This window comes from Beta vulgaris, chromosome 4 (genome assembly GCF_026745355.1).
Source record: "Beta vulgaris subsp. vulgaris cultivar EL10 chromosome 4, EL10.2, whole genome shotgun sequence".
NCBI lineage: Eukaryota > Viridiplantae > Streptophyta > Magnoliopsida > Caryophyllales > Amaranthaceae > Beta > Beta vulgaris.
The window spans coordinates 56,335,166-56,361,301 of record NC_079205.1 but is presented as its reverse complement, the minus strand read 5'-3'; the positions used below and the strand labels follow the sequence as shown (position 1 = coordinate 56,361,301).

Sequence of the window (26,136 nt, the reverse complement as noted above, 5' to 3'; positions counted from 1 at the left end):
TTATATGGTCTCCAATTTGCTAACCATTATAACTTGTCAAAATTTAGTTATTTTTCATTCAAAAAAACTTGACAAAAATATCGTGTCATCAAATAATTCGTTTAGTACGAGGCAATAACCAACAAGGCAAATATACCTAAAAAATATCTTTCTTAAATTATAATTTTCCATTATACGTCGGTCCAATATACGTAGAGAAACATCAACATCAATAAAATTCCATAAAATGATCAGTTTTACGGCTACTGCCACGTGGCAAATCTACTCCATCTTGAGTTGCCACGTGTACAGATAGCAAATTTACCACGTTATGCAAAGTTTTTGGTTAACCGGCTTAAGCAGTTAAGTAGTTATAGAAATTAGTAGTGCATATTATTCCTTATATATATGTATGTTACTCTTATCTAGTTTTGTTATCTTATCACATAAACTAAAAATTCTCTCACTTTCTCATAAATATCTGAAAGAAAGAAATGACAGAAATATCAATTATGAGGATTGATAGAAAATCATCGATAGAAACTGAGCCTAAAACCCTTAATTTCCAACAAGTTCAATCTGCAAGGGTACGTATGTATGTATGTATGTATATTAGCATATGTTTCCTTTTTATTTTGGGTAGATGTATACTCCTAGCTCCCATTCCCCTAATCTTCCTAATCTCAAAATATATGTATGTAAACTCAGGTCGGGTTAACCTGTGAATAGTGTCAATTTGACAAGATCCTTTAACTTATCAAAGAGTTTCTGATGGGAGCAAAAAAAACTCCTAACTCATACGTAAAGTTGCTTGATCTATGATAGACGTTACACCTTATAATCTTGTGATTAGAAATTTTTAAGCATGCATAAGATTTTTCCTTCTCTCTTTTAAATAGTTATAGTCTAATCTGCAAACTATATTGAGTTTGACAAATGACATATACAAGGTTCTTATTCATCTAAGTATATAAATTCAACGTGTGAAATTGTGTTTTTCCGTTCATCAACTAACGTGTGAAATTTTATCCTCTTTTAACAAAAAAAAAAAAAAACTCAATACTCCCTCAATAATCTTTTATCTATTAGGTTATGATGATCAATTAGAGTACGACAAGTGATTTCTACCTACTGTTGAAATCTTATTTTGAATTGAGACTAATATGATAAAGACATTTCTATTGTCAAATGAACCAAATTTGGGATTAAAATGAGAAGACATATATCACATACTTGAAAATAAAATAATTAGTGTATATTGCTTTGAAATTAGGAAGTTGTTTCAAACACAACAAGATATTTGATAGGTAGTAAAAGTTTTGTTGGCCTAGAAAGACCATATTATGAGCTTGAACTAAGTTTATATGGTTTTATAAAGGTTTATCATGGTAGAGTAAGTTGGTCTTTAGCTAGTGGTAAGCTAGCTTTTTTTTTTTCTTTTAATAGCTTTTTTTTATTATTATTCACATGAACTATGAAGGCGGTACAAAAGATTTGAACCAGTAAACGATCGTTCACAACACCTCAATCTTAACCATTAGTCCATAACATGTTTGATTTTTGTAATAGCTTTCTAGTTGAAAAGTTACAGCTTATTATTCTAGGTGTATTTAATTAGCAAGGAGTTGAACCAAATAATAAATTCATCGACACTAAAGCTGAACAGTTAAGTCATTTCCCTATTATTTTTTATCCAATAATTAGCTAGTTAAATTATCTTGACAATTAATTTTAATATCCGTTAGTCTTTTCTTTTTCATTTACAGTCTTTCACCTAATACAAGTTGAAGTATCCCCTAAAAATACAAATTGAAGTAACTTTTAGCTATTAATTTTTACCATTTTGGAGTAATATTAAAATTGTCTTTCAACATGGAATTCGCAGGACGCAGCTTTGTACGTGGTAAAGTCAAAGACCAGGGAAGAAGCCAAGCAAATATTTACAGAGGTATACGTAGAAGGTTTGCTTAATTAGAGTCAAAGAGCGGTAATATTTGTAACTACTGAATTATGCATCTTAGCATTTAAAACGAAAAGAAACGAAAATCTCATGTACTTTTCCGTTTCATTTTAAATGCAACAAAGGAGTATTTGCAAGTGAAGAAAATGTTAAAGTTTGGGTCGTAAGGAACACATAGCTTCGGCCTTATATGTTTATTTTTGCTTATATAGAGATTATACTATGAAGATATCTAAACTGAGTGTATGTAGTATTAGTAGGTAGCTAAAATTACCTCTCAACTTAACGTTTGTTGTAGGGTATGGCGCCAATGGCAACCGCGGGAAGCGACGACACAACTACAACAGGAACAAGTGAGTATGAAGATGAAGAAGAAACATATCCAACATATACTAGACGGCAATATGGGTTGGAGGCATTAAGAGAGGTGTTTACTGCACCATTTTAACTTTTTAAGATATCTTCAGTTCTCCTTCATGTAGCAATTAGTATTGTAGTTGTAGACTTGTAATGTACCCAAAGCTGCTTCTGTACCTGGTACCACCGGCCTTCTTTTTTTGTGTGCTAGGGGGAGTCCCCTTCGTACAGAAAGTAAACATGGGTTTCTCTTTTCTGTGGTCCACTTATGCAATATGGACAGTTTAGACTTTAGCATTAATATCTTAATATGGTTTTGATACATTCGGGTGTACCTACAGATGTTAACGAAAATAATCTAGATTCAGAGCAACTTAAGCTGGTTGTGGAACCAGGTAACCAAAAGTCACGATCGGTAGGTTGAACCCCGGATCATGATTCTGGAGCACGCTGGTTCGAGTCCAGCTCGTGACAAGACCATGGTATGTTCGGAGAAACTCATCACCGTTCTGAGTCAAAATTTCCCCCTTAGCAGACCATTAGGATTTTCTGAACCAAACCCAGACTTAAAATATCCTATCCTAACTTCAATGCACTCTTAAGGGTGTACTAATCGTCTCTGCATGGTTGTATTAACGATGCTTAGAAACTATAGATGTGTGTATAAATGACGATAGGATATTCTGCCATCACTAAATGTTGTGTTGTGGGTATGCAGAAATCTTTTTGTAAGCCTATCTTGTAAGTGTGGTCGAAGCGTGTAAGAGATCAGCAGAACTTCTACTAACTGAAGCTAAAATTGTAGGAACAAGACGCGCGCACAATCAATCTCTCCCGTGTCACCCCGGACCGCAATAAGCCAATAATGTGCATGATCTACATATATAGCTTAATAAATTCCTTTTTATATTTTCAAGTGATTGATTTTATGATCAAACTAAACCAGATCTGATATTCTTGTTACACTTGGGAAATGATGACCTAAGTTCAAAGTTTTCTCAAAAACAATTAGCTAATTATATTGTTTATAAACCCCCAACAAACTGACTTTATAGAAAATCTTATCAAATGAATCTTCCACTGAATAGATCATACTTCTGTCAAAGAAAAACTAGCCTTATATACTCGCAATAAGTGCATTAATTTAAAATAGTGTCTTATATCTACTTAAAATGCAAAGTTGAAATGAAAAGAAATTCTTAAATTGTTTTCTTTTATAAATTTTTTATTCTAATAAATCATTAAGGATAATTTAATACTTTTAAATGAAAAAACCACCTTCCTTCCTCCCTCTCTTATATAACAGAGATTAAGCTTAATTAAGATGAAACCAAATTAGATAGAACCAAATCAGGTGCTGGGATTCTCTCTATTTCCTAAAAGGAGTGGATAATCCATCTCCTAATAGCATAACTAATGATTGTCCTTTTAGTTAAGGTCATTAATTATTTTATTTTTTTTCTTCACTTTCCCACCATTTTTATTTGCTCGCCACATGTTCACAGCTAGTGCTTTGACCTTTCTTTCTATTTGATTCTTCACGATGAATTGAGCATATTTTTAGTATCTCAGGTGTTATCATCTAACTTTACGATAAAGGAGTGGATGAAATAGAGAGAATCCGAACACGCAAAACATATCTTAGAAACTTCATACTAAGGCTACGTCCAGTTCACCTTATTTTTGCTTATTTCAGATCTAATCAGATCATATCAGATCAGAAAAAATAAGTTCTAATCATATCAGATCAGAAAAAATAAGTTCAGATCACATCAGTATATTTAAAAATCATATTAGTATTAAATAACTTTCATTACATATTAGTAAAAATTATAATAATTGAATATTAATAAAGTATTCATTGAGACGAATCAAACAAGACCTCACATGACTATATTTTTTCTTATATATTGAGAAAAATCTAAAAGATAAGATCTGTAATCAGATCAGATCAATTCAGATCGAAAAAAATAAATTCAGATCAGATCAGATAAGTTCAGATCAGAAAATTTCAGGTAACCTAAACATAGCCTAAACCACCTTATTTCAGGTAAAGTTAGCAACTCTTTCTCAGATAGTGACACACGCTTTAACATCAGAAAGGTAACTTCCACAATAGTGGATCTGAGTTCCATACAATGGTTGTTCAGAACTGGCTAAAAACATTGTGCACCAGAGTAAAAGTGAACGTCACTAATTATAAAAGATATTCTGCAGCAGGACGGAAGTGAACGTCACTAAAAATATTCCCAATGAGGAAGGAGCTGGGTGTTGAACTATCTAGAGTATCACCCCCTCCTCCCACACCCCCACCAAAGAAAAGTGCAAATTATCTGCTTGAAGCACCTCAAAGAGCTAGAGGAAGAAATCGCAGTTATGAGAGAATCAGCACAATAGCGCACCATCGAAGCATGAATTATGCTACGCACATGGAGATATACAGATTACAATACATGTTCATGGACTGGAACTCATGAGTCCAGATGCAAGCAAAGTCAGGACTGTTTGTATTTAGAAATAATGCTTCACTTTGATATTTCCAAAAAAAGTGCCTCTTTTGTAAATGTCTTGTAAGACCCTATGGATCTTCAACAGATAATTTTGTTGCATCTAAAAGCTACTAAATGGTCACATTCTCTTCGAAGCCATAACTCGATTTAAAATTTTCAATCAGAAATGAAAATTAGCATATGGATGTAAAAACTATTAGAAGAATAAACTGCAAGATACTCATATATAGGTATGCCTCAACCCTTATACACAATGTTGAGTTTTCACTTTAGAATCAAAATACCACGATCAAAATCATTTGACCGAAAATTAAAAGCACAAAACCACAAATACCATCATAATAGCAACAAACTATGCATAATCTAAAATAGGTTTTAAGTGAAATATCACTCGATTAAGATAGTTGCCCTATATTGGGCCATAATAGAGTAATTCACCTTAGATCATCCATCTCAATGAAGAGATCATTCCAATCAGCATCAGTCTGGGCAGAAGTATCAGTCAAATCTTCCAACCCTTTGAAAATATCACCAACATCCTCAGTAAAGTAAGACAACAGCCTGTCCAACTCATCCTCTTCAGGTGCAGCAGCAGCAGCACTATGAGAGCCCTCAGCAAAGGCACCCAAAGCACCCGCAGAAGCAGCAGTAACATTTAGTGTACCCACGGAAGCAGCAGTAGTTGGTGTATCCGCAGAAGCAGCACTAATATGTGGATTACCCCCAAAAGCAGAAAATATATTTGGAGGTCCCACATTAGCAGCAGCACCAATGAGAGTTGAAGTATCCATGGGAGAAGCAACATTTGGAGTACCCATGGTAGAAGTCAAAGCAGAAAACGATCCGTCAGGACTATCAACATTACAACCGCCACCCACATCTTGCAGCGTAAGTCCCAAATCCCCCTGCTGCACGTTGTCATCATCAATATCACTGTCCCACTCCTCTTCTACAAACCTCGCCCCATAATTTTCCCCATTCTTCGGTCCTAAACCACTCTTTTCATAGATCTTACAGATGACATAACAATCCTGGGGAACACCTCTTTCCGCCAACACCTTATCCTCCAGCCTATACTCGTGCATTACCCAATCAGTCCTCTCACCCTTAGGTGCCTTCCCACGATGAAACACCAAAGTCTTAATCTTTCCCACAGGACGGGAATTATACGTCACAGTCCTATCATTCCCAGTAGACTTCCAATACCCACATTCAGTAGCCCTGTTGGCTCTTCCTCCATTAGGGTATTTCTTCGCTCGAGGGCAGAAAAAATACCAATTCAAATCCCTAGTCTTCAGACACGTCATCGCAGGGAGATCCCACGGTGCAAACCTATACACCTCAACCTCAGAAATCATCTCAGGACCAAGAGATTTCCCCAAAACCTTCCTCTTCAGATAATACATAAACAACTCCTCATCCGTGGGGTGAAATCGAAACCCCGGTGGAAGAGACTTGCCACCCAATAACTCCTCCATTACGACGAAAAATCAACACCAACAAAGAACAAGCTGTTCTTTTATTCTCTTTTGATCCTTTTAATCTACTTGGAAATTCAGAAACTTAAATTCACTAAACACTACTAAATCAGAGCAATTGCAGCAGCAATAACCGAAATCGACGACGACGGATCGTATGAACAATTGAAAGAGATCAATACAGAGAGAGAGAAATCAAAGACAGAAAACTCGCTCTCTGATAACAAAATATTGACAACGAAAATCTACGAATCCCACCAACCTCTCTTGAAGAAACAAAACTCAAACAAAAGAATCCACAAATTTTTCTTCTTCAGATTGATAAAAGACATGGAGACCTGTAATTCATCACAATCAACATATACAATCAACAACAAAAATCACAACTTTCACTCCCAAATTTCAAAACAATAACAAACCCTAGCGATTATTTTCTTAAAAAAAAAAGTCAAAGAAACAAAACAACAATTAATCGACAAAAACCCTAGAATTGAAACAAATATGATCGAACAAAATTTGAAATCGAAATAGGGGAAAATTGAAACCCTAGAAATGTAAAATTCACCTGAATTCAACGTTGGACGAGTCGGAGGAGAGAGAAAAATGCGAGAGGATTTTTGAGGGTGAAATGGTGAATGGAGGCGAGGCGAGTGAGGTGAGAGAATGTAGAAACTAAGGAAATTTTGTTAAGGAGTGAGTGTATATATAGGGGAGTGACGTAAGCTTATAAGAGAAGTTTGAGATTTGATTGGTTGATTGACTGCATAAGGTTGACTTCTAAAACTTCATTTCTTTTATCATAGGAAGTTTCCATTTAATTACAGAGCCCAAATAAATGAAATGTCATTGGGGTTTTAAGTTTGTCATAATAAAGCCCAATTTTTATGATTTGGTGGAAGTTTTTTATGGGAGTGGGTAGTATTTGTAAAAGAGCATCTATTTATGTAAATATAATGTGAAATTTTTTTATGTTTGATGATTGTTGGGTGAAATTAGTTATGATTAGTATGATTACACATAATATAAAAAGTTCTTGTTAACGGACGATTCAGGACGTTAGATAAGAAATATATTATTGTACTTAATTACTCATATTTATACAAAATAATAGAATAATTTATAATTCCAATGCAAAGCATTTAATGTTTTTCAAAAGAAAAGGGAAAAACATTTAATTCAAATGCAAAGCATTTAAATGCATTGTATTGGAATTATATATTATTATATTATTTTATTTAAATATGAGTAATTAAATAGAACAATATTTATTTCTTATCTAGCGCCCCCGGGGCTTCCGTTAGCTTTTGCCATATAAAAAAGTCGAATGGAGAACGGAAGAATTTATATCAATGTAATATCATATTGTAAATAAGGTTGTTTGATAGTTGTACATTTGTATATATGTTTATAATTTAATTTTTTTTATATTTTTTATAAATCATTTAAAATATAAAATATATATATATATATATACATATATATATATATGTATATATATATATATGTATATATATATATATACTCCCTCCGTTTCCTAAAAGTCTTCCCTCTTTCCGTTTAAGGGTGTTTTCAAAAGATCTTCCCTCTTTTGCTTTATTCCTTATTTGGCAAAACAAATTTCCCTATTTACCCTCTCATGTCACTATCATATGGTCCACCATTACATTATTAATTCAATTTTACTCCCTTTCTCTCTCCTACTTTAACCCCTTTTATTTGTTTATTTATCTTAACCCCTTTCTCTCTCCTACTTTACTCACACCATGCCCCACACAACTTGATTTTTCTTGGTATCTGTAGGAACAGTAAATGGGAAGATCTTTAGGAAACGGATGGAGTATATAATTAAAATGTATGGAAAAGAATTGTGATAGGTCACATGTCACCTTTTCCTATTCAAATAGGATTATTGTCAATGTTAATTTTCAAATCCACAACCTCAAGCTAAGTATGAAAGAACAGATCTATTTACCACTCCTTTACATTTTTGTTGCTTCTTTTTATCAAGATGAATGATGAGAAATAATCTAGTACTTTCTCCATTCTAAAATAGGTGTTACTCTTATTATTGTTTGAAGTTTAAACATAAATGCAAAGTTACTTTATTTGGCATTGAATCTCTTATGTCTCTATTATATAAGGGAAGGATGGAGTAATGTGTCCTCTTTTGAAACGCCTATTTTACCCCCCTTCCCTTTCTAAATTACAAAAGGAATGTCAAAATCAAAATCGGCATTCAAAGAAAACTACCGAAAATTAATTTACAACACTCACTCACAACTCACTTAAAAGAAAAAACTTTATAAACCACTCATACAATTGAGAAAATCACGTTATAAAATCACGCAAATCACTCAAATAATCAGGAAACTTTATTAAAACATAAAATTAACATATATACTAAAACTAATAACCTAGAACGTCAATACATACACAAACATTTACAAAAATTTACTTACAAATCACTATACTCAAGAACCAATCACAATTAATGGTGGGTCATGATAAAAAAAGAGGTGTATTTGTAGTGAAATCAGAATTTAGAAGTTAGATAGAGAAAAAAAATTATTTACTTTTTTATAGTGTTTCCTATATATAATGAAACTTTTACATATATTTGGACCTATCTTTTTCTATTATATAATAGCGATTAGTTATCAAGGTAAAAAGGTTTATGTAAAATATCATTCAAGAATTAAAGTACAACATATCTCTAATATATAAGGGAAGGGGGGAGCAATGGTGTCCCCGAATGAAGAGACTATCCCCTTCCCATTCTCAATTACAAATTATAACAATCACTCTCACAAGTCAACTAAAATCATAAAATTTCATAATTTACATTATGCAAATCACTAAAATGAAGAATATTACAAAAACTTAAAAATTCACTTACAAACTACAACCTATGAAAAAATTGACTTGAAATCAAAGTGTCCACTTTCTTTACAATTTACGAAGTACTGTACTTAATTCAAAAATCAACTAAAAAATTATAATATTAGAAATCATAAATAAATTCAATAAAATTTCTATTTTGTTCAAAGAATTTAACTTTGAAAAATAAAAAATAAAAAAACAAAAAGAATGGTGAGAGACTTAAGTGACAGAAACTAATCCAATCAAATTTTACAACTAAAAATAATTATACTTTGTATGTCTAATAATCAAATTTTGACTCTTATGTCGAAGAAAATTGAGTTTCTGTTTTGAAAAAAAATTCAAGCACGCATCGCGTGCAAAAAATTATAGTTTTCCTTCATCACATGGGTTCCTTTTTATATTCCTTGTTATCTCTCTTATCTCTTTGATTCTTGTGCTTCCTCCCTAGCTAGACTTCCATGTAGGGATGGCAATGGGGCGGGTCAGGGTCGGGTCCACCTGGACCCAGACCCGTTTATTTTTCACAGACCCAGACCCGCCCCAGATCCGATGGGTCTAGATTTTTCAGACTCAGATCCGCTGGGTCTAGCGGGTACATGGGTCCTAAATGGGTCCTTCTTAGTTTTAAATTTTCATCACATTTTTGAATATATGTAATTAAAAATTTTCGCCCTAATATATATATATATATATATATATATATATATATATATATATTATATAATATAATATATATATATATATATATATATATATATCAATAAGTATATAAGAAAAAACATAGTAATACGGGGTCTTGTTTGATTCCTCCCATTTATACTTTGATAATATTAAAATTAATATCCTTTAAGATAAATTAAAAATTTATAATATTTACAAATATTAATTACATATAATGATAGTCAAAGATGTGCATTGACAGATGTACAAGTCAAACTAAAAATATCAATAAGGACGGAGGGAGTACAAAAAACACTTGCATGAATATATATTCTAAACAATTTTACGTAATTATGAGCTTGAAGTGGCAAAGTAATATAAACAATTTTGTTTAGCATAACAATCTATTTAAAAAGACAAAAAAAATCATGACATTTTAGGTGTGTTTGAAAAAAGATAACATTGAGTAAATGAAACGAATATATAATCTGCAACATAAATTTGTATTTAAAATATCTGAATTCGACAAAGTTCCAAAAATATTTTGTTATGCTTTTTTAAGTCTCTTAAATTAAAACTTTCAAGACCAAGCAACGCTCGGTCTAGTGGTAGTATTTGGTCTAATAACATCAAAGTCTTGTATAGGATTGACTTACCGTAAATTAATTAGTGGAAGTCCACTTTATTTTTTGTCATAAGGGTCATCTGTTACCTCAAATTGAGTGATTTCTACTCTAAGTAATCCCTTTAGGACGAACATTCACCCTTATGAAGACATAAACTACGATCCCCTTGAAAAAACAAAAATCAACTATGATAAGACGATTCAAGTTTTTACCACTTATGCATAGGATTGCTTGTCAATCGAGCCATGCCCGAACTGTGGTTTACTCGGCTTGTGTTCATTTAAGTTTATTCTAACTCAAGCCGAGCTTGAAGCTTAAAGAGCCGAACTTTCTTCGAGCTGAGCTTTGACCAAATCTAAACAAGCCAAGCTCGAACTGTTCGCGAAGAGGCTTGACTCTTTATCACCCCTAGTTTTTACATATTATCTTTGTTTTTCCTTTTTTTAATATTTGAGATTTATAGGTTTTCTTTTAGACAAAGAAACTATTGCTATTCTTTTAGACAATTTGTTATTCAAGTATTTTACTCTCATTTTTGTTTGTCTAAATTTTCATCTCTTTTTTGTTCCTACACATGACCAATAGTGGATAACATGTGGCTTTTGTATCCTCAAACTTAGGATTATTCAAAAACAAAAAATAAAATTGAAATTTGTATAGTATGTTAAATTTAAAATCCTATGCAAATAGTAACTGTTATTATTCTTCTAACGAGTCAAGTTTCTCACTGTTTCTTCAGATCCAGATGGGAAAATTCTTCATTGGTAACCATTCATCTGGTATAGTTTGACAAACATTGTATTAGTTGATTCTTATGACTATTATTTGTAGAACTGTATACTATTATACTCCAACTCTTCATTTTACTACAAATACTTGGGTGAGCGTAGAGATGGTCAACAGTGCGGGCCGATCCAGCCCAACCCGCCTCTTGGCCGTGTAGGCTAAGCCCGCCAAACGTTCGATCTAGCCCAACTCGAACCGTAAAATTGGTGGGTGGATTGTGGGCCAGATTTTTTGAGCCCAGCCCACGAAAGCTCGCTACTAAAACTGCCCAGCTCGGTCCACAAAAGCGATCCAACCAGACCATGAACTGGACTAGTCTAGTCCAAGTAATTAACAATGCCAATTCAAAAAGAAAAGTAATTCACAGTGGACTCTTATTTGAGCTAAAACTAGACAGAATGATCACTTCATGAATTTGATCAAACTGATTTGCAGGAATGATATGAAAACTGTTCAGGAAAGAAAACTAGAAAAAATAACTTTCTTCTGTTGCAGACGAACTGTCATCCAGTGCCCCAGTGCCTGTCAGATGACAGTGATTTGGAGTCAGAATCAGTTGAAGCAGAAAAATCCAACAAAGAGATTGTTGTGCATGTACATGTTATGTTTTGATGATGAAAATTAATATAATATGTTATAGCATGAAAGTATGTAACAGTTACAACAGATGCACGAAGAAGAAAGAAATTGATAAACGAAGACTTTGAAGAAAAGAAGAATCAAGAATGAAGTTCGAGTTTATAATTTCTTAGAATAGTAACTTTAGATTCAAATGTAATGTGCTTAGTAATATGCAAGGTGCTCAATATAGAAATATAAAGTTAATATAATTATTATCTTCTTTGAGTTAAGAAAGTAAATAATTATATTAAAATTATATTTCTATATAAAAAGGAAATAAGTTTTCAAAATCAGAAATCAAAAGGGATTAGGAAAACGAGTTTTTAGAGAAAAAGATTTTCTAAAAATTGCGGTTTAATAAAAATAAGTTTTGATAAAGATTTATGAAAACCGTGTCTTTATAAAACGAGTTTTAGAAAAGATTTTAATAAAACAAGTTTTTGAAAAAGATTTTGATAAAAATCGGTTGTTGATAAAAACGTGTTTTCTAAAGAAAAGATTTTTATAAAACAAGTTTTTATAAAAACGTGTTTTCAAGAAAAGATTTTTTATAAAAACAGAATTTTATAAAAACGTGTTTTAGTTTTTCTAAAAGGATTTGGAAAAATACTTTAAGTTGAAAAAGAAAATCCATATGGAAAACTTATCTTTGTTTGTTTAAAAGATAAAAGATAGAAAAAGATAAAGTTTATCCCTTAAATCAAGGATTAAAAGATAAAGATATTTTTAAGTGATTTTCGTCCTAACCAAGCCTATAAAAGGGAATCAGAATTCACTTTTAAATCTCACGTTTTCAGAGAGAAAATCGAGTCTAAGTAAAAAGCTGAAAACTATTTCCTTGGCACTGAGCGTAGCACTGAGCTGTTAGGTTTAAGTTACTATTTCACAATTGTAATTGTCCTCTATTTGCTTGACTAAGAAGCACATCTTTGAGGATCGTTCTTTTTGTAACTTTTACATTATAAAGAGTGTCAACACTTAGAGTTAAGTGTTGGGAGTCATTACTAGGGTTAGTAGTGAGGGGAATCGTATTGTATCAAGAGTTTGATATTATAGGATTCAAAAAAGAAAAAGAGTTTTTGTTTCTTGTGGACGTAGATCTCAGAGGTGAGATTGAACCACGTTATATCTTGTGTCAAATCTAATATCTTTTAAGTTTATTATTCGCAAAAACGCAAAATAGCAATTTTCGAGTGTTCAGCTCAGAGCCTGGCACTGAGCTGTGAAAGGATTTTTGCGAAAATCGATTAGATTTCACCACTCAATTCAACCCCCCCTTCTTGAGTGTTCCCTTAGGTTACAACAGAGATATTGTCTTACGTTGACAAGGTTACCTTTATTTCCTTAAAGTGTTGCAGGTTATAAGTTTCAAGCGTCATCGCTAAAATGTGTTTTTCTATTCTTCACGACTGTGCCATAGATTTCCAACCCTGTAGGAGATGCAGTAGTCCCCTGTGCCATAGCTAAAATGTGATTTTCTGCTAAATTTGACATTCACTATTGGAAACAGACCTTTTTGTGCTTGTGTTGTCAACTCCTTCCTCTTTAGTTGCTACATTTGCTTTATCACAGTTTACGAGATGCAACTTCGAACACCAAAAATGCAAATTGGGATGAATCAAACAAGATCCAACATGACTATGTTTTTTTCTTATATAAATGGAGTAAAAGATAGTCAAATTTATGACGTGAATAGTGCCTACGGTCAAAATGTAGCAACTAAATTAGGATGGAGAGAGTATGTCGCAGGAGCCTAGGAAACGTTTTCATGGGAGTGTACCATTCTGTTTTTGATTTTGGCAACCGACGAATGGGCTTTGATGAAGCTTTTTAGCCAGCTCATGCATAATGTCCACATAATAGTGTCTTGTTTCACAGCTTACTGCTGGATTTTGCATTTCATCTATCCAAGTAATCAGCAACAGCTGCGCTGGTAACCTGCTGCTGAGCGATTTGCCAATTTTTACTAATCTGATGAACATTTCCTCCTATATTGGAACTCATTGGAATTGTTGTTTGAAGTTAGACAACTACTGTATTTCCTACTATCAAAATGTTGTTCCATATTGTTATTAAGCTCATTGCACAAATCATTCATTAATTTTGATCTATCCCTTGTTTGAAGACTCAATATCTATTGCCATTCTAAATCGAACAATATCCATATGTATAATCTAAATATGATTTGAAGTAAGGCGAACCAAAGATAATCTTGATTCTGATCTCATCAGCAAGGCCCTTTTATTATAGTTTGATAGCAAGCTGATTGAAAAAACTTGTACAAAAATTAATTTTGAAGTATTAGGGAGAGATTAGATTTTGCATACCCTTTTCCTGACTAAGGGGCTGTTCTCCCCAGCCTATTTTCAGTTCAGTTCAGTTCAGTTCAGCTCTTGACAATACTTTTACTCTCACATATCACTATTCATTTCAGTTCAATTCAGTTCAGTAACTTCAGTTCAGTTTAATTCAGTTTTGTTCAGATCAGTTCAGTTCAGTTGTTTTACGCCGAAGAGAACAAGCCTAAATGTGTAAGGCTGATTTCGGATTGCCTCAAGTACAAAGAGGCGCGAACTCGCAATAGTTTCATACAACACCAGTAGTCTGAGCAAAATGAGATAAAATGAAACTCAACAACAACCAAAAATGATGAATCGGAAAAGGCTCAGGATTCAGTGATGTTGACAACAATTTGAACAGAAACACAGCAATCAATGAAGGTATCTCAACTTTGTTTATCACATAAAGAGAATAGGTCCCTTGATTGTAGTAATGGTCCACTATTCTCTGTAATCTGTAATTCTCTGATATCTGTAATCATGGTGTGTCCCATGATCCTAGGTTGATATTCTGAGTTTTCTGTTATAGCAGCAGCAGTACTAGTGGTCTTGTGACCGTTTGTTTTGTCTATTTCCTAGAAGGACACTTGTCACTATGACAGTGGACATAGCTTAGTATTTAATGTACTGCTCTCCTCTCTGGAGTTTTCCTAAGCTGAATGAAATGAATGTGGTGAGATCACATTGAGAGAAAAAATATCTCCTGAAAGTTGTGCTGTTGTTGTCTTCATGGTATCAGAGCCACGGTTCTCATATCAACAACTTCAAATCTGTAAAATCTTATTTCCTCAGCTTCATCCTTTTTTAAACCATGATAACAAAAATTGAAACAACTAGTCCTCTTTACCTTCACCCATCAGATGCAAACAACTTTCTACCTATTGAAAAACTTCAAGGTACTGGTAATTACAGACCTTGGAAACGTTCTATGGAGATAGCTTTGGCTTCAAAAAGAAAGCTAGGGTTTGTCACTGGAGTTGTGAAGAAAGATACCAGTGATGCTGTAAAGGGAGAGGCCTGGGAAACTTGTAACAGCATGATAATCTCTTGGATTCTGTCATCTGTAACAGACCCTATTAAAAAATCCATAATGTTTGTTAACAGTGCTCACACAATCTGGAATCAGTTGGAAAGGAGATTCTCTCTTACAAACGGTTCTAGAAAATACAAGTTAAACAAACAGGTTTATGAAACCAAACAACAAAATAAACCTATTAGTGAATACTACACTCTGATGAAAGCTTGCTGGGAAGAGCTAGAATCATTAAACACTCTTCCTCCTATAACCACTATGACAGCAGAATTTTCAGCATTTATTGAAGCACTGGATAGACAGAGGGAAGAACTGAAACTATTTCAGTTCCTGAATGGTTTAGATGAAATGTATGGAGCTCAGAGAAGTCAGTTGCTCATGATGAGTCCATTACCCTCTGCAGAAGGTGCTTGTGCCAACCTAGAGCAAGAAGAATCTCAGAGAGATGTGCTTGGGGGTGTAAAGGAAGAAATAGAAGGGCTAGCAATGTACAACAAAGGCACAGGGGGAGTGTTGATGTGTAGTGCTTGCAATAAAACTGGACATACCAGAGAGAAGTGTTGGACTGTGGTAGGTTACCCTCCTGGTCACCCAAGAAACAAGTTCCAGCAATCACAGAAGCAGAAATGGAAGCCAAATGGCCAAAAATGGAGCAAACATAGGCCTGGAAATCAGATGACAGCTGCTAATGCTGCAACCAGTTCACAGAGTGAAGGAAGTGTATCATCTTCCCCAGTAATCACACAACAACAGCTTGAACAGCTCTTAAGCTTGCTTCCAACACCATCCAGAGTTCAATCATCAGAAACTGATGAAGAAATGGACTTCTCCTATGCAGGTATGGTGTTTTGTTCATTAGTTGATGCTACTGTAAATGACTGGATTATAGATTCTGGAGCTTCAGACCACATGTGTGGAAACCTTGACCTTTTGAAAAACACTATTCAGTGCAAGTATGAGCCTAAGATAAATCTTCCTACTGGACAAACATCACCTATATCTCACATTGGTGAAATTAGGCTTCAAAATGATCTTCACCTAACTAAGGTCCTTCACATTCCCTCTTTTAAACACAACCTTGTATCTGTAACAAAACTCACCCAGGAAGGAAACTGCAAAATCATTTTTCATCATAAATATTGTGTGATTCAAGACACTAACAGTAATGCTGTGAAAGGAATAGGGAAAGCTGTGAATGGGTTGTATTACTTGATTAATGAACCTGTGTCTGTCACCTTAGCCAACCTTAAAAACTCTGAAAACATTGCAAAAACATTACCTTTTAACACCACAAAAATCCATCCAAAAAGAGCCCTGGCAGCTGCAACTTCCTGCAGTCATGTCCCTACAAACCTAACCCATGTACCTAAATTGAGTTCATCTACCCTTTGGCATCATAGATTGGGACATGCTCCTATGTCTAAAATTGAGAAAATTGATGAGATTCACATTGGAAAACACTCTGACTCAGAGGTATGTCTCACCTGTCCTCTTGCCAAATTCACCAAACTACCCTACACTCCTAGCCAATCTAGAGCAAAGCAAATCTTTGATCTAGTGCATATAGACATATGGGGGCCCTACAGAGTCTCTACCAGGGGAGGACACAGATATTTTCTCACTGTGGTTGATGATCACAGTAGAGTTACTTGGGTTCACCTTCTCAAACAGAAATCAGATGCTTTTGATGCTATTGAAACACTTGTCAACATGGCAAAAGTTCATTTTGAAAGGCAAGTAAAGATTCTAAGATCTAACAATGCCTTAGAATTTGATGACAAGAAGTGTAAACCATTTTTTGCAAAATTGGGGATCTTGCATCAAACATCTTGTGTTGATAGACCTCAGCAAAATGCTAGGGTTGAAAGAAAACATAGAAACATATTGGAAATGGCTCGAGCCTTGAGATTTCAAGCTGGCCTTCCATTGCATTTTTGAGGTGATTGTGTTCACACTGCTGTGCACATAACTAATAAGCTTCCATCTCCTGTCATAGGCAACATCTCCCCACATGAAGCTTTGCACAAAACTAAGCCCAAATATAGCCATCTGAAATCATTGGATGCTTAGCAATGGCATCTAATCCTACACCTAACACAGATAAATTTCAACCCAGAGGGGTGCCATGTGTGTTTATTGGTTATCCTGTGAATAAGAAGGGATATAGACTCTATAACCTTCTCACTGGCATTACATTTGTGTCTAGGGATGTTAAATTCCATGAAAACATATACCCTTATCATGTTTTTCACTCTACCTCTTCTCAACCTACTAACACTCCTTCCCTCACCTCACCTGTTCCCACTCAAAACTCCTATAATTATGAAGAAGATGAGTCTGATTCTACTCAGTCCACTCCAACTCAAACACACATACCTGTAACCTCACCTATCACACCTAGAAAATCAACCAGGACACACAAAACACCATTTTGGCACTCAGATTACCATATTTCTAACATGACCACCACAAACTTGCCTACCCAAATCCATAAATCCACATCTACACCTGTCTCCACTCAATTCTTCTGCTTTATGAGTAATTTATCTCAAAACCCAGATCCTATTCATCTAAAAGATGCAATGAAAAATCAGCACTGGTTAACAGCCATGAATGAAGAACTGGAAGCTTTGGAAGCTAACAACACCTGGGAAATCACTACATTGCCTGAGGGCAAGCAACCAATTGGTTGTAAATGGATCTATAAAACAAAATATCATGCTGATGGTACAGTTGACAGAGCTAAAGCTAGACTTGTTGTTCTAGGAAACAAGCAGAAGCAAGGTATAGACTACTCTAAAACATTTGCTCCAGTGGCCAAACTTGCCACTGTAAGGTCCCTACTAGCTATTGCAGCAATGAAGTCATGGCATGTACATCAAATGGATGTAAAAAATGCCTTTCTTCATGGAGATCTTCAAGAAACTGTGTACATGAAGATGCCTCCTGGTTACACTCATCAAGGTTTCAGGTTCTCTAATGATGATGAGCAAAGAGCTGTAAGTAACAATAAAGTGCTGGTGTGCAAGCTTCTCAAATCTCTTTATGGCCTAAAACAGGCTCCAAGGCAATGGTTTGCCAAGTTGAGCACAGCCTTGACATCTCATAACTTCTCTCAGTCTAGAACTGATTACTCACTCTTCACTAAGCAAACTGAGCTAGGTTTTGTTGCTATCCTTGTGTATGTGGATGATTTGATCATCACTGGTGACAACATGATGGCTATCACAAGTGCAAAACAAGTCCTGTCTTCCCAGTTCAATATGAAAGATATGGGTGAGCTCAGATACTTTTTGGGAATAGAAGCTGATAGATCTCATCAAGGGATCTTCTTGTCTCAGAAGAAATATGTTCAAGACATTCTGCATCAGTATGGTATGAAGCAATGCAAACCTCTTAGACTGCCTATGGACAGTCATGTTAAACTCACTGCTACTTTAGGGACTCCTCTACCAGATCCTGCTCCTTATCAAAGGCTGGTGGGTAAGTTGATTTACTTGACAATAACTAGACCAGATATTGCATACACTGTGCATATCTTAAGTCAGTTTATGCACCAACCCACTTCAGCTCATTATCAAGCTGCAATCAAGGTTCTTAGGTACTTGTCTAATTCCTGCAGCCAAGGGATTCTTCTTGCATCTGACTCAGCAGCTCAACTACAGGCCTATTGTGATAGTGATTGGGCTGGATGCCCCAACACTAGGAGATCTACTTCAGGTTTTTGTGTTTTACTTGGAAAGTCCCCTATCTCTTGGAAGGCAAAAAGGCAAAGTGTGGTAGCTAGAAGCACTGCTGAAGCAGAATAGAGGACTATGGCACTTGCAATTTGTGAAGTCATGTGGTTAACTCAACTTCTGAAAGACCTTGGTCTTAAGTCCATGGGCTCTACACCTCTATTCTGTGACAATCAAGCAGCACTGGCCATTGCTGCCAATCCAGTACAACATAAGAAAACAAAACATGTGGAAATTGACTGTCACTTTGTGAGAGACAAGGCAACTGAAGGTGTTATCTCTCCAACTTATGTTACTTCCACAGAACAAGTAGCAGATATCTTCACTAAGATACTGCCCACTCAGCAACATAACAACCTACTTTCCAAGCTGGGAGTTCATCCTTCCTCTCAGCTTGAGGGGGAGTAAAGAGAATAGGTCCCTTGGTTGTAGTAATGGTCCACTATTCTCTGTAATCTGTAATTCTCTGATATCTGTAATCATGGTGTATCCCATGATCCTAGGTTGATATTCTGAGTTTTCTGTTATAGCAGCAGCAGTACTAGTGGTCTTGTGACCGTTTGTTTTGTCTATTTCCTAGAAGGACACTTGTCACTATGACAGTGGACATAGCTTAGTATTTAATGTACTGCTCTCCTCTCTGGAGTTTTCCTAAGCTGAACGAAATGAATGTGGTGAGATCACATTGAGAGAAAAAATATCTCCTGAAAGTTGTGCTGTTGTTGTCTTCATCACACTTGCACAATAAGTTACAAACAACAGATAAGAGAAGAAGCTAAAACAAGAGTTATCTTATCTAAACAGTAAACACATTCTAGGAAAACATCACCGTCGAAATATCCGTTGATATGGGATATCAGGAAATGAGCATGGAGTATCGGAGGCAAGAGGAAATACTAAGCATACAACTACCGTTGTGACAACATAAGTTTTGACGTATTTCCAATATAAAAAAAAGCAACTTTCTCATTTTTAGTTCCAAGGCTTTACAAGAACTAAGCAACAACAAACAATAATTAAAATTGTGAATTCAATTTGGAATATTTGCAAGTAATGATGGTAAAGAGTAAAGACAGTCAAACTAACTGATATGTGTATCTTTAACAAAAAAAACTTAATTTTATTTCAAATGCAAACTTTGCTCACTCAAACTAATATATTTTACTGTATCACTAATAGTAATATCCTAACACTAGCACTAGATACAAAATACTAAATCCAGATTCTACTTTTTATTATGTGTATGAGCTATGTCTTCCAGGCTTTTGGTATGTATAATTTGCTATTTTGCTTAGTGCAATACTTTTATCAAATGGATCGACAAATTTGAAATTTATTACGTTCATATATTGCATGAGGATATCTTTTTGGTGCTTAAACTTTAGCTTAAATCATACAAACAAGAATTTGGTGACGCGGAAACCCAAGTGATGGTGAAAATCGCGGGTGGCAATGATAAGTCCACCAATCCACTATAATTGTGACGTCTTAAGAGCTTACAGGTACGGTCAGAGTTTAGTTATATAATAACAAGAACTAAGAGGGAGAGATGGAATAAGAGCCACCTTCCAGTAAGTGTTCCCTGTACACCAACCCAAAGCCTCAAAGTGAACCATTCTAGCGTATATACTATGTCTACATAAATTAATCATTTACTAAGAGTAATTCAATTCTAATGCAAGTAGCACCAAGGACTTGGTTTTCGAAATTGTATTTGCTTGAATAGATTTACTTCGATAAGTTTTCAAGAGATTTTCTTCAAAAACTAATATAATTTTGATGTGAGAATTTTTGCTTCGAATTTGCTAGCTTATATAGATCACTATCAATTAAGCAAAATTCAGATCTCATAACATATGTAATCAACAACTATCAGATAATCCAGAAAACAACGAAGAAATTGGGGGTAAAAAACACTGAAAAAACAAAGATTCATGAGAGTAGAATAATTAGGGGTTTTAAGCGATGAAGTTGTGTTGCAAGAACAATCAGTTAATCTGGTGGAGGATTGTGGTAGTGGTGGTGGAGCGGAGGATGTCATGGTTTTTTTGTAGAGGAGAAACAAATTGGGGCAGGTAGTATAAGTAGGTCATTATATTCCCACCAAGAGCATAATCGAGTAACGTGAAATAGAAATATGAAATCAAGAATCTTTTAAATATTACAAATAAATCACTAACATTACGAAATCATAAACATTGTGCTAGAATTGGTATGTGAGATAATTAACAGATGATAAAAAATAAATATGCAACAAAAAAAGGAATGGATTGAGAACTAAAGACGTGCATATAAGATTAGTGAAAATCGTTTGAGGAGTGTAGATACAAGTATACAACTATAGTACTCAAAGATGTTGAATGAATATAATAATATTATTTGGTAATCCAATCAGAAAAATATATTAGAGATATATATATAAATTTTCTAAATAAAAAAACAAACAAGTGTCACACTTTCATCCTTAGGCAAACAATTTGATTTCATTCTTTTATTTTTCTATGACATTTGCTTTTACATCTTTAATTTTTGAAACGTACTTGATTTCATGAAAAAAAAGAAGCAAACTAACTTTTTCCTGAACTCAATAACTTACTACGCATATATTTAACATATCAATCGTTTGATGATAACAACAACAAAGAAAATTAACATAATGGATATGATGACAACGGGTCGAACTTGGACCAGATTATGCATAATTCGACTCATATCCTACAAGAAGTCGGATTTTAAACCCGAGTCCGGCTCCGACATCCGGCTCCAAAAATTCGAATCCGACTTAAAATCCGAACATACAACTTCGAACCCGATCCGACTTATTTTTCTGCCCATTTTTTATAATAGAATAGTCTTCTATAATACAATAATGTAATCATTACAATTTATTCCAATAATCATATGGAAATCATATATACTACAAATAATCTAAATATTACTATTATTTTTAACAATCATTTCTTCAATGGAAAAATCCTATATGATACAATTGGTTGAAAGTCGAAATCATGTTATACATAAATAATACATTAACATGAATATGAAAAAAGGATTGATTGACTCAAAGTCGAAGTAGGATTTTTTTATGAGATCCTCCTCCGACCCTCCTCCGACTCAGAGTCGGACTTTTTTAACGGAGTCTGAGTCGAATTACTTTTTTGTCGAAGCCGACTCGGATTTTTTTTTCCTTCGGAGCGGACTAGGGTCGGATCCGGACTGGATTGTCATCCCTTGTCCCTCCATTCCTAATTACTAGCCTTATATGTACATGATGCGTATGTTGATCTCAAAACTTGTTATTCTATTATATACTTCATTCATACTATAATTATAAGTACACACACTTGCAATGTGAAGATTAATAGTTAGATAAATTTGGATATAATAATTAACCAATGTAAAAAAAACTAACAAAAATTGCGAATGAGTTTTTTACTAAATGAATTTTGAATTAAAAAATAGACATAATGAGTTGATTTGACTGAATTAAAGAGTATCAAATGTAGTGAGTGCTTCAGAATTTCAGGTGGACGTTATGTATACCATCTTCTTTTATACAAAAAAAAAAGTCAAGAAATTTTGTCCATTCAATTTTTTGATTGAAATATTTGATGCATATACCATTTTCAAATTATTTAAAATGATAATTTGAAATGTGGGAGGGTCTTTAAATTAATTCCTTATATAATTTTTTTCATTTTATTAAATCATTAGAAATAATTTAGAATTTCCAAAGAGAGGACATCATCTTCCTCCCCATTTCCTTATATAATAGAAATTATGCACTCCATTTCCATTATTAGAGTCAAAGTACCAATATTTACCTAAAATCAAGGGCCACTAAGGCTATGTGCAGGGTGAGCAACTTCACAGGACCCCAAAATATAAGGGCTCAATTATCTCAACTTTTATTTATTGCCCCCAAAATTACTTAAAATCGCCCAAAAATTATTTTTTAGACAATTTTACCCTTTTTTTTCACACCACACACCATTACCACCACCTACGACCCCCCAGCTAGCCCCGGCCACCCCTACCATCCCCTACCTCCCCAATACCACCACCTCCGCGTCACCCCACCACCAACACAATTTTTTTTAGAAAGGGCGAACGTCCGGCCATGGGGCGATCGTCCGGCCAGGACGTTCCACCCATGGTCGGACGTTCGTGCCATGGGGAGATCGTCCTGGCCGGACGTTCGCCCTTTCTAAAAAAAATTCAAGCTAAAATTTCACGCCAGTTTCCATGACCGTGTTCTTCAATATAAGCTAAAAGCTTCTGATCTTCTTCAGGATTGGTTAACTTGTAATGGAGAGAGAAAGTGTTGTTTGTAGAAGACCATTTTTGAGTTGAGTTTGAAGCTGAAAGAGTGGACCGTACTGGTATATCTGTAGAAGATGAAAATGTGAAGAAGAAGTTGAGAGTGAAGAAGATGAATGTTTTTGTTAATAATAATTGATTTTGTTCCATTTTTTTTTGGGTGTTTGAGTTTTTTTTCTGGGTAGATAAATTTGGTTCTGCAAATTTGATTATAAGTTTAAGTAGTGATTAGTGTAGATTGAAGACTTTTAGGATAGAAAGAGGAATGGAACCTAGTTATGGTGATTGGTGATGGATCAATTGAGCAAAGGTTACTCCATAATGGAGAAAGTAGTAGCTATCAGTGGTGGAAAATGGAAAAACCAACGAAGGGTGGTGGTGGTAGATGTGAAGGGTGGTGGTGGTGGTAGATGTGAAGGGTGGTGGTGGTGGCAGGATGTGAAGGGTGGTGGTTTAGGGAAAAAGAAGGTGAGAGAGAAGAGGGTAAAAAATCATAAAATATAAGGGTATTTTGGATATTCATATGAGAATTTGGGCGATTTTAAGTATTTTATGGGCGATGTTTAACAATCCTCAATTTTATTAGTTGTTCGTCCAAAGGAAAAAAAATAAATAAATCTAATTACAGGTTGTTCATTGTTTTTTGCCAATTTATCGAGTGTAATGTTTAATGCAGATTCAAAGAGATTAATTTCTATCTGGTGTTTTGCTTCGTCTCTTCCTACTCTCGAAAAAAAAAACACATTAACGACTTTTCATTCTGTTCCTATTACTTAAAAATTTTAAACCTTATAATTAGTACAAGACCCCTAAATTGTACGAGACAGCCCTGTTATAAACACACTATAGCCTATAGGACAACATCACCGTCGAAATATCCATTGATATGGGATATCAGGAAATGAGCATGGAGTACCGGAGGCAAGAGGAAATACTAAGCATACAACTATATGACAACATAAGTTTTCAGGTCTTTCCAACATAAAAAAAGCCACTTTCTCATTTTCAGTTCGAACTTCGAAGGCTTTACAAGAACCAAGCAATAACAAACCATAAATGAAATTGTGAACTCAATTTGGGATATTTGCAAGTAATGATCGTAAAGAGTAAAGACAATGTGAAACTATGTATCTTTAACAAAAAGACTTAATTTCTTTTCAAATGCAAACTTGCTCACTCAAACTAAGTATATTTTACTATATCACTAATAATAATATCCTAACACTATCACTAAGTACAAAATACTAACAAACATGCAAAAGGAAAAGCAAATAAAACAGACAAGAATTTGGTGACGCGGAAACTCAAGTGATAGGTGAAAACCGCAGGTGGCAAAGATAAGTCCACCAATTTCACAATTTACAAGAATAAAAACTCCCTTGAAAGACAGGATCCCTCTCTCTAACCCTCGTTAGACACCCCTACCACCTGGTGTCTCTCCGCCGCGGCGGTGCGCTCCTCTGCCAATGGCCGAGGAGATTGCAGACGTTGTTTCTAAGTTACGTATTGATGAAGAAGAGGAGCATGTATTAGATCTGGACTCTTTGAACCCTAATCTCGAAAATCCCGTATCTTTGCTTCTTGTGGGACGGTTGCTTACTGATCGTTCGTTCAATGTCGAAGCCTTCAAACGCACCATTACTACTGTTTGGGCGCCGAGTCATGGCCTCGTGATTAGGGTATTGAAACCAAACCTTTTTGCTTTCCAATTCTTCCATTGGAGAGACATGAAGAAGGTTCTTGATGGGAGGCCCTGGTGTTTTGACAATATGTTAATTATTCTTAAAGAAGTTGACGGGGACGAGCAGCCTGACCAGGTATCGTTAATTTACTCCCCCTTCTGGATTCGTTTGAAAAATCTCCCCTTTAATATGAGATCTGATGAAGTAGTGCGTGCCCTAATTGGTAACTTGGGAGAAATTATTGACATAGAAAAGGATGTCCTGGGGTTTGGGCGGTACAGACGTATTAAAGTCATGCTTGATATCACTAAACCTTTGCGTCGGTATCGGAAAGTTAGAGATAGAAAAGGAATGATTTACAAGTAGACTTTGCCTATGAACGCCTTCCATTCTTTTGCTTAGCGTGTGGTGTTATGGGCCATTCTGAAAAAGATTGCCAGTTTGTGCATGAAGAAGATAGTTGTGAAAAATTGGGGTGGTCTCTGGGTCTTAAAGCCACCCCCAGGAAGGGGAGAACGAAGGAGTTAGAGGAAGAGTTGAAATTTAAAAACTGCAAAAAGGTGCTTTTTGATGATTCTTTAAATAGTCAGAATGAGATGTTGATTCCCTCCAAAAAGCTGATTACCACTTTATGTACTAGTCCCAAGGTGCCATGTGTGCAGGAGTTCCCCAAGGAGGGAGTTATTGTTGCTGGTGAGGTGTCCCCTCCTGTCATAAATGGTCATAAATGTGCTCACTCTTCCCAAGATGTGGGTCCCTTGGTGGGAGAGATAAATGCAGGGGTCATTATTGGGTCTGACCCGTTTGTTTTTTCGGCTAGCAAGGCAAACAAGGTGAACAAGGTGGGTATGTGGAAGAGATTGGCTCGTGGTTCTATGGAGGATAAAGGTGAGGCCCATTTGATGGACTTAGATAATTCGGACATGTTGCTTAAAAGATCCCTTGATGTCAGTGAGGAGGATGGTGACTGTGATGATGCTGGGAAGCGCCTAAAGCTAAGCTCGTCATATGATCTTGCCCCCATTTTGTCGGCGGAGGTTGGCCCTGACCAACCCCGCCTTTCGCCATGAATCTCTTGTGCTGGAACTGCCGAGGGATGGGAAACCCTTGGTCAGTTCGTCAACTCCGCAGATGGAGTAATTTGTATGCCCCCGATATTGTATTT

General features: G+C 35.1%; 3 protein-coding genes across 3 annotated transcripts; 2 read left to right on the top strand and 1 right to left on the bottom strand.

Moving 5' to 3' along the window:
• Positions 1-400: 400 nt before the first annotated feature.
• On the top strand, positions 401-2,618 carry LOC104890604 (hypothetical protein). Its single transcript, XM_010676148.4, has 3 exons — positions 401-566; positions 1,865-1,927; positions 2,238-2,618. The coding sequence occupies exons 1-3, from the start codon at positions 474-476 to the stop codon at positions 2,385-2,387; spliced, it is 306 nt and encodes a 101-aa protein (XP_010674450.2). The 5' UTR covers positions 401-473; the 3' UTR covers positions 2,388-2,618.
• Positions 2,619-5,002: 2,384 nt separating this feature from the next.
• Positions 5,003-7,007, bottom strand: LOC104890605 (NAC domain-containing protein 82). Its single transcript, XM_010676149.3, has 2 exons — positions 6,850-7,007; positions 5,003-6,622 (listed from the first exon to the last, which is right to left on the bottom strand). Exon 2 carries the CDS (start codon positions 6,282-6,284, stop codon positions 5,241-5,243), a length of 1,044 nt encoding a protein of 347 aa, XP_010674451.1. The 5' UTR covers positions 6,285-6,622; positions 6,850-7,007; the 3' UTR covers positions 5,003-5,240.
• Positions 7,008-24,755: 17,748 nt separating this feature from the next.
• On the top strand, positions 24,756-25,337 carry LOC104890716 (uncharacterized). Its single transcript, XM_010676293.1, has one exon. The coding sequence runs from the start codon at positions 24,756-24,758 to the stop codon at positions 25,335-25,337; it is 582 nt and encodes a 193-aa protein (XP_010674595.1).
• Positions 25,338-26,136: the final 799 nt, after the last annotated feature.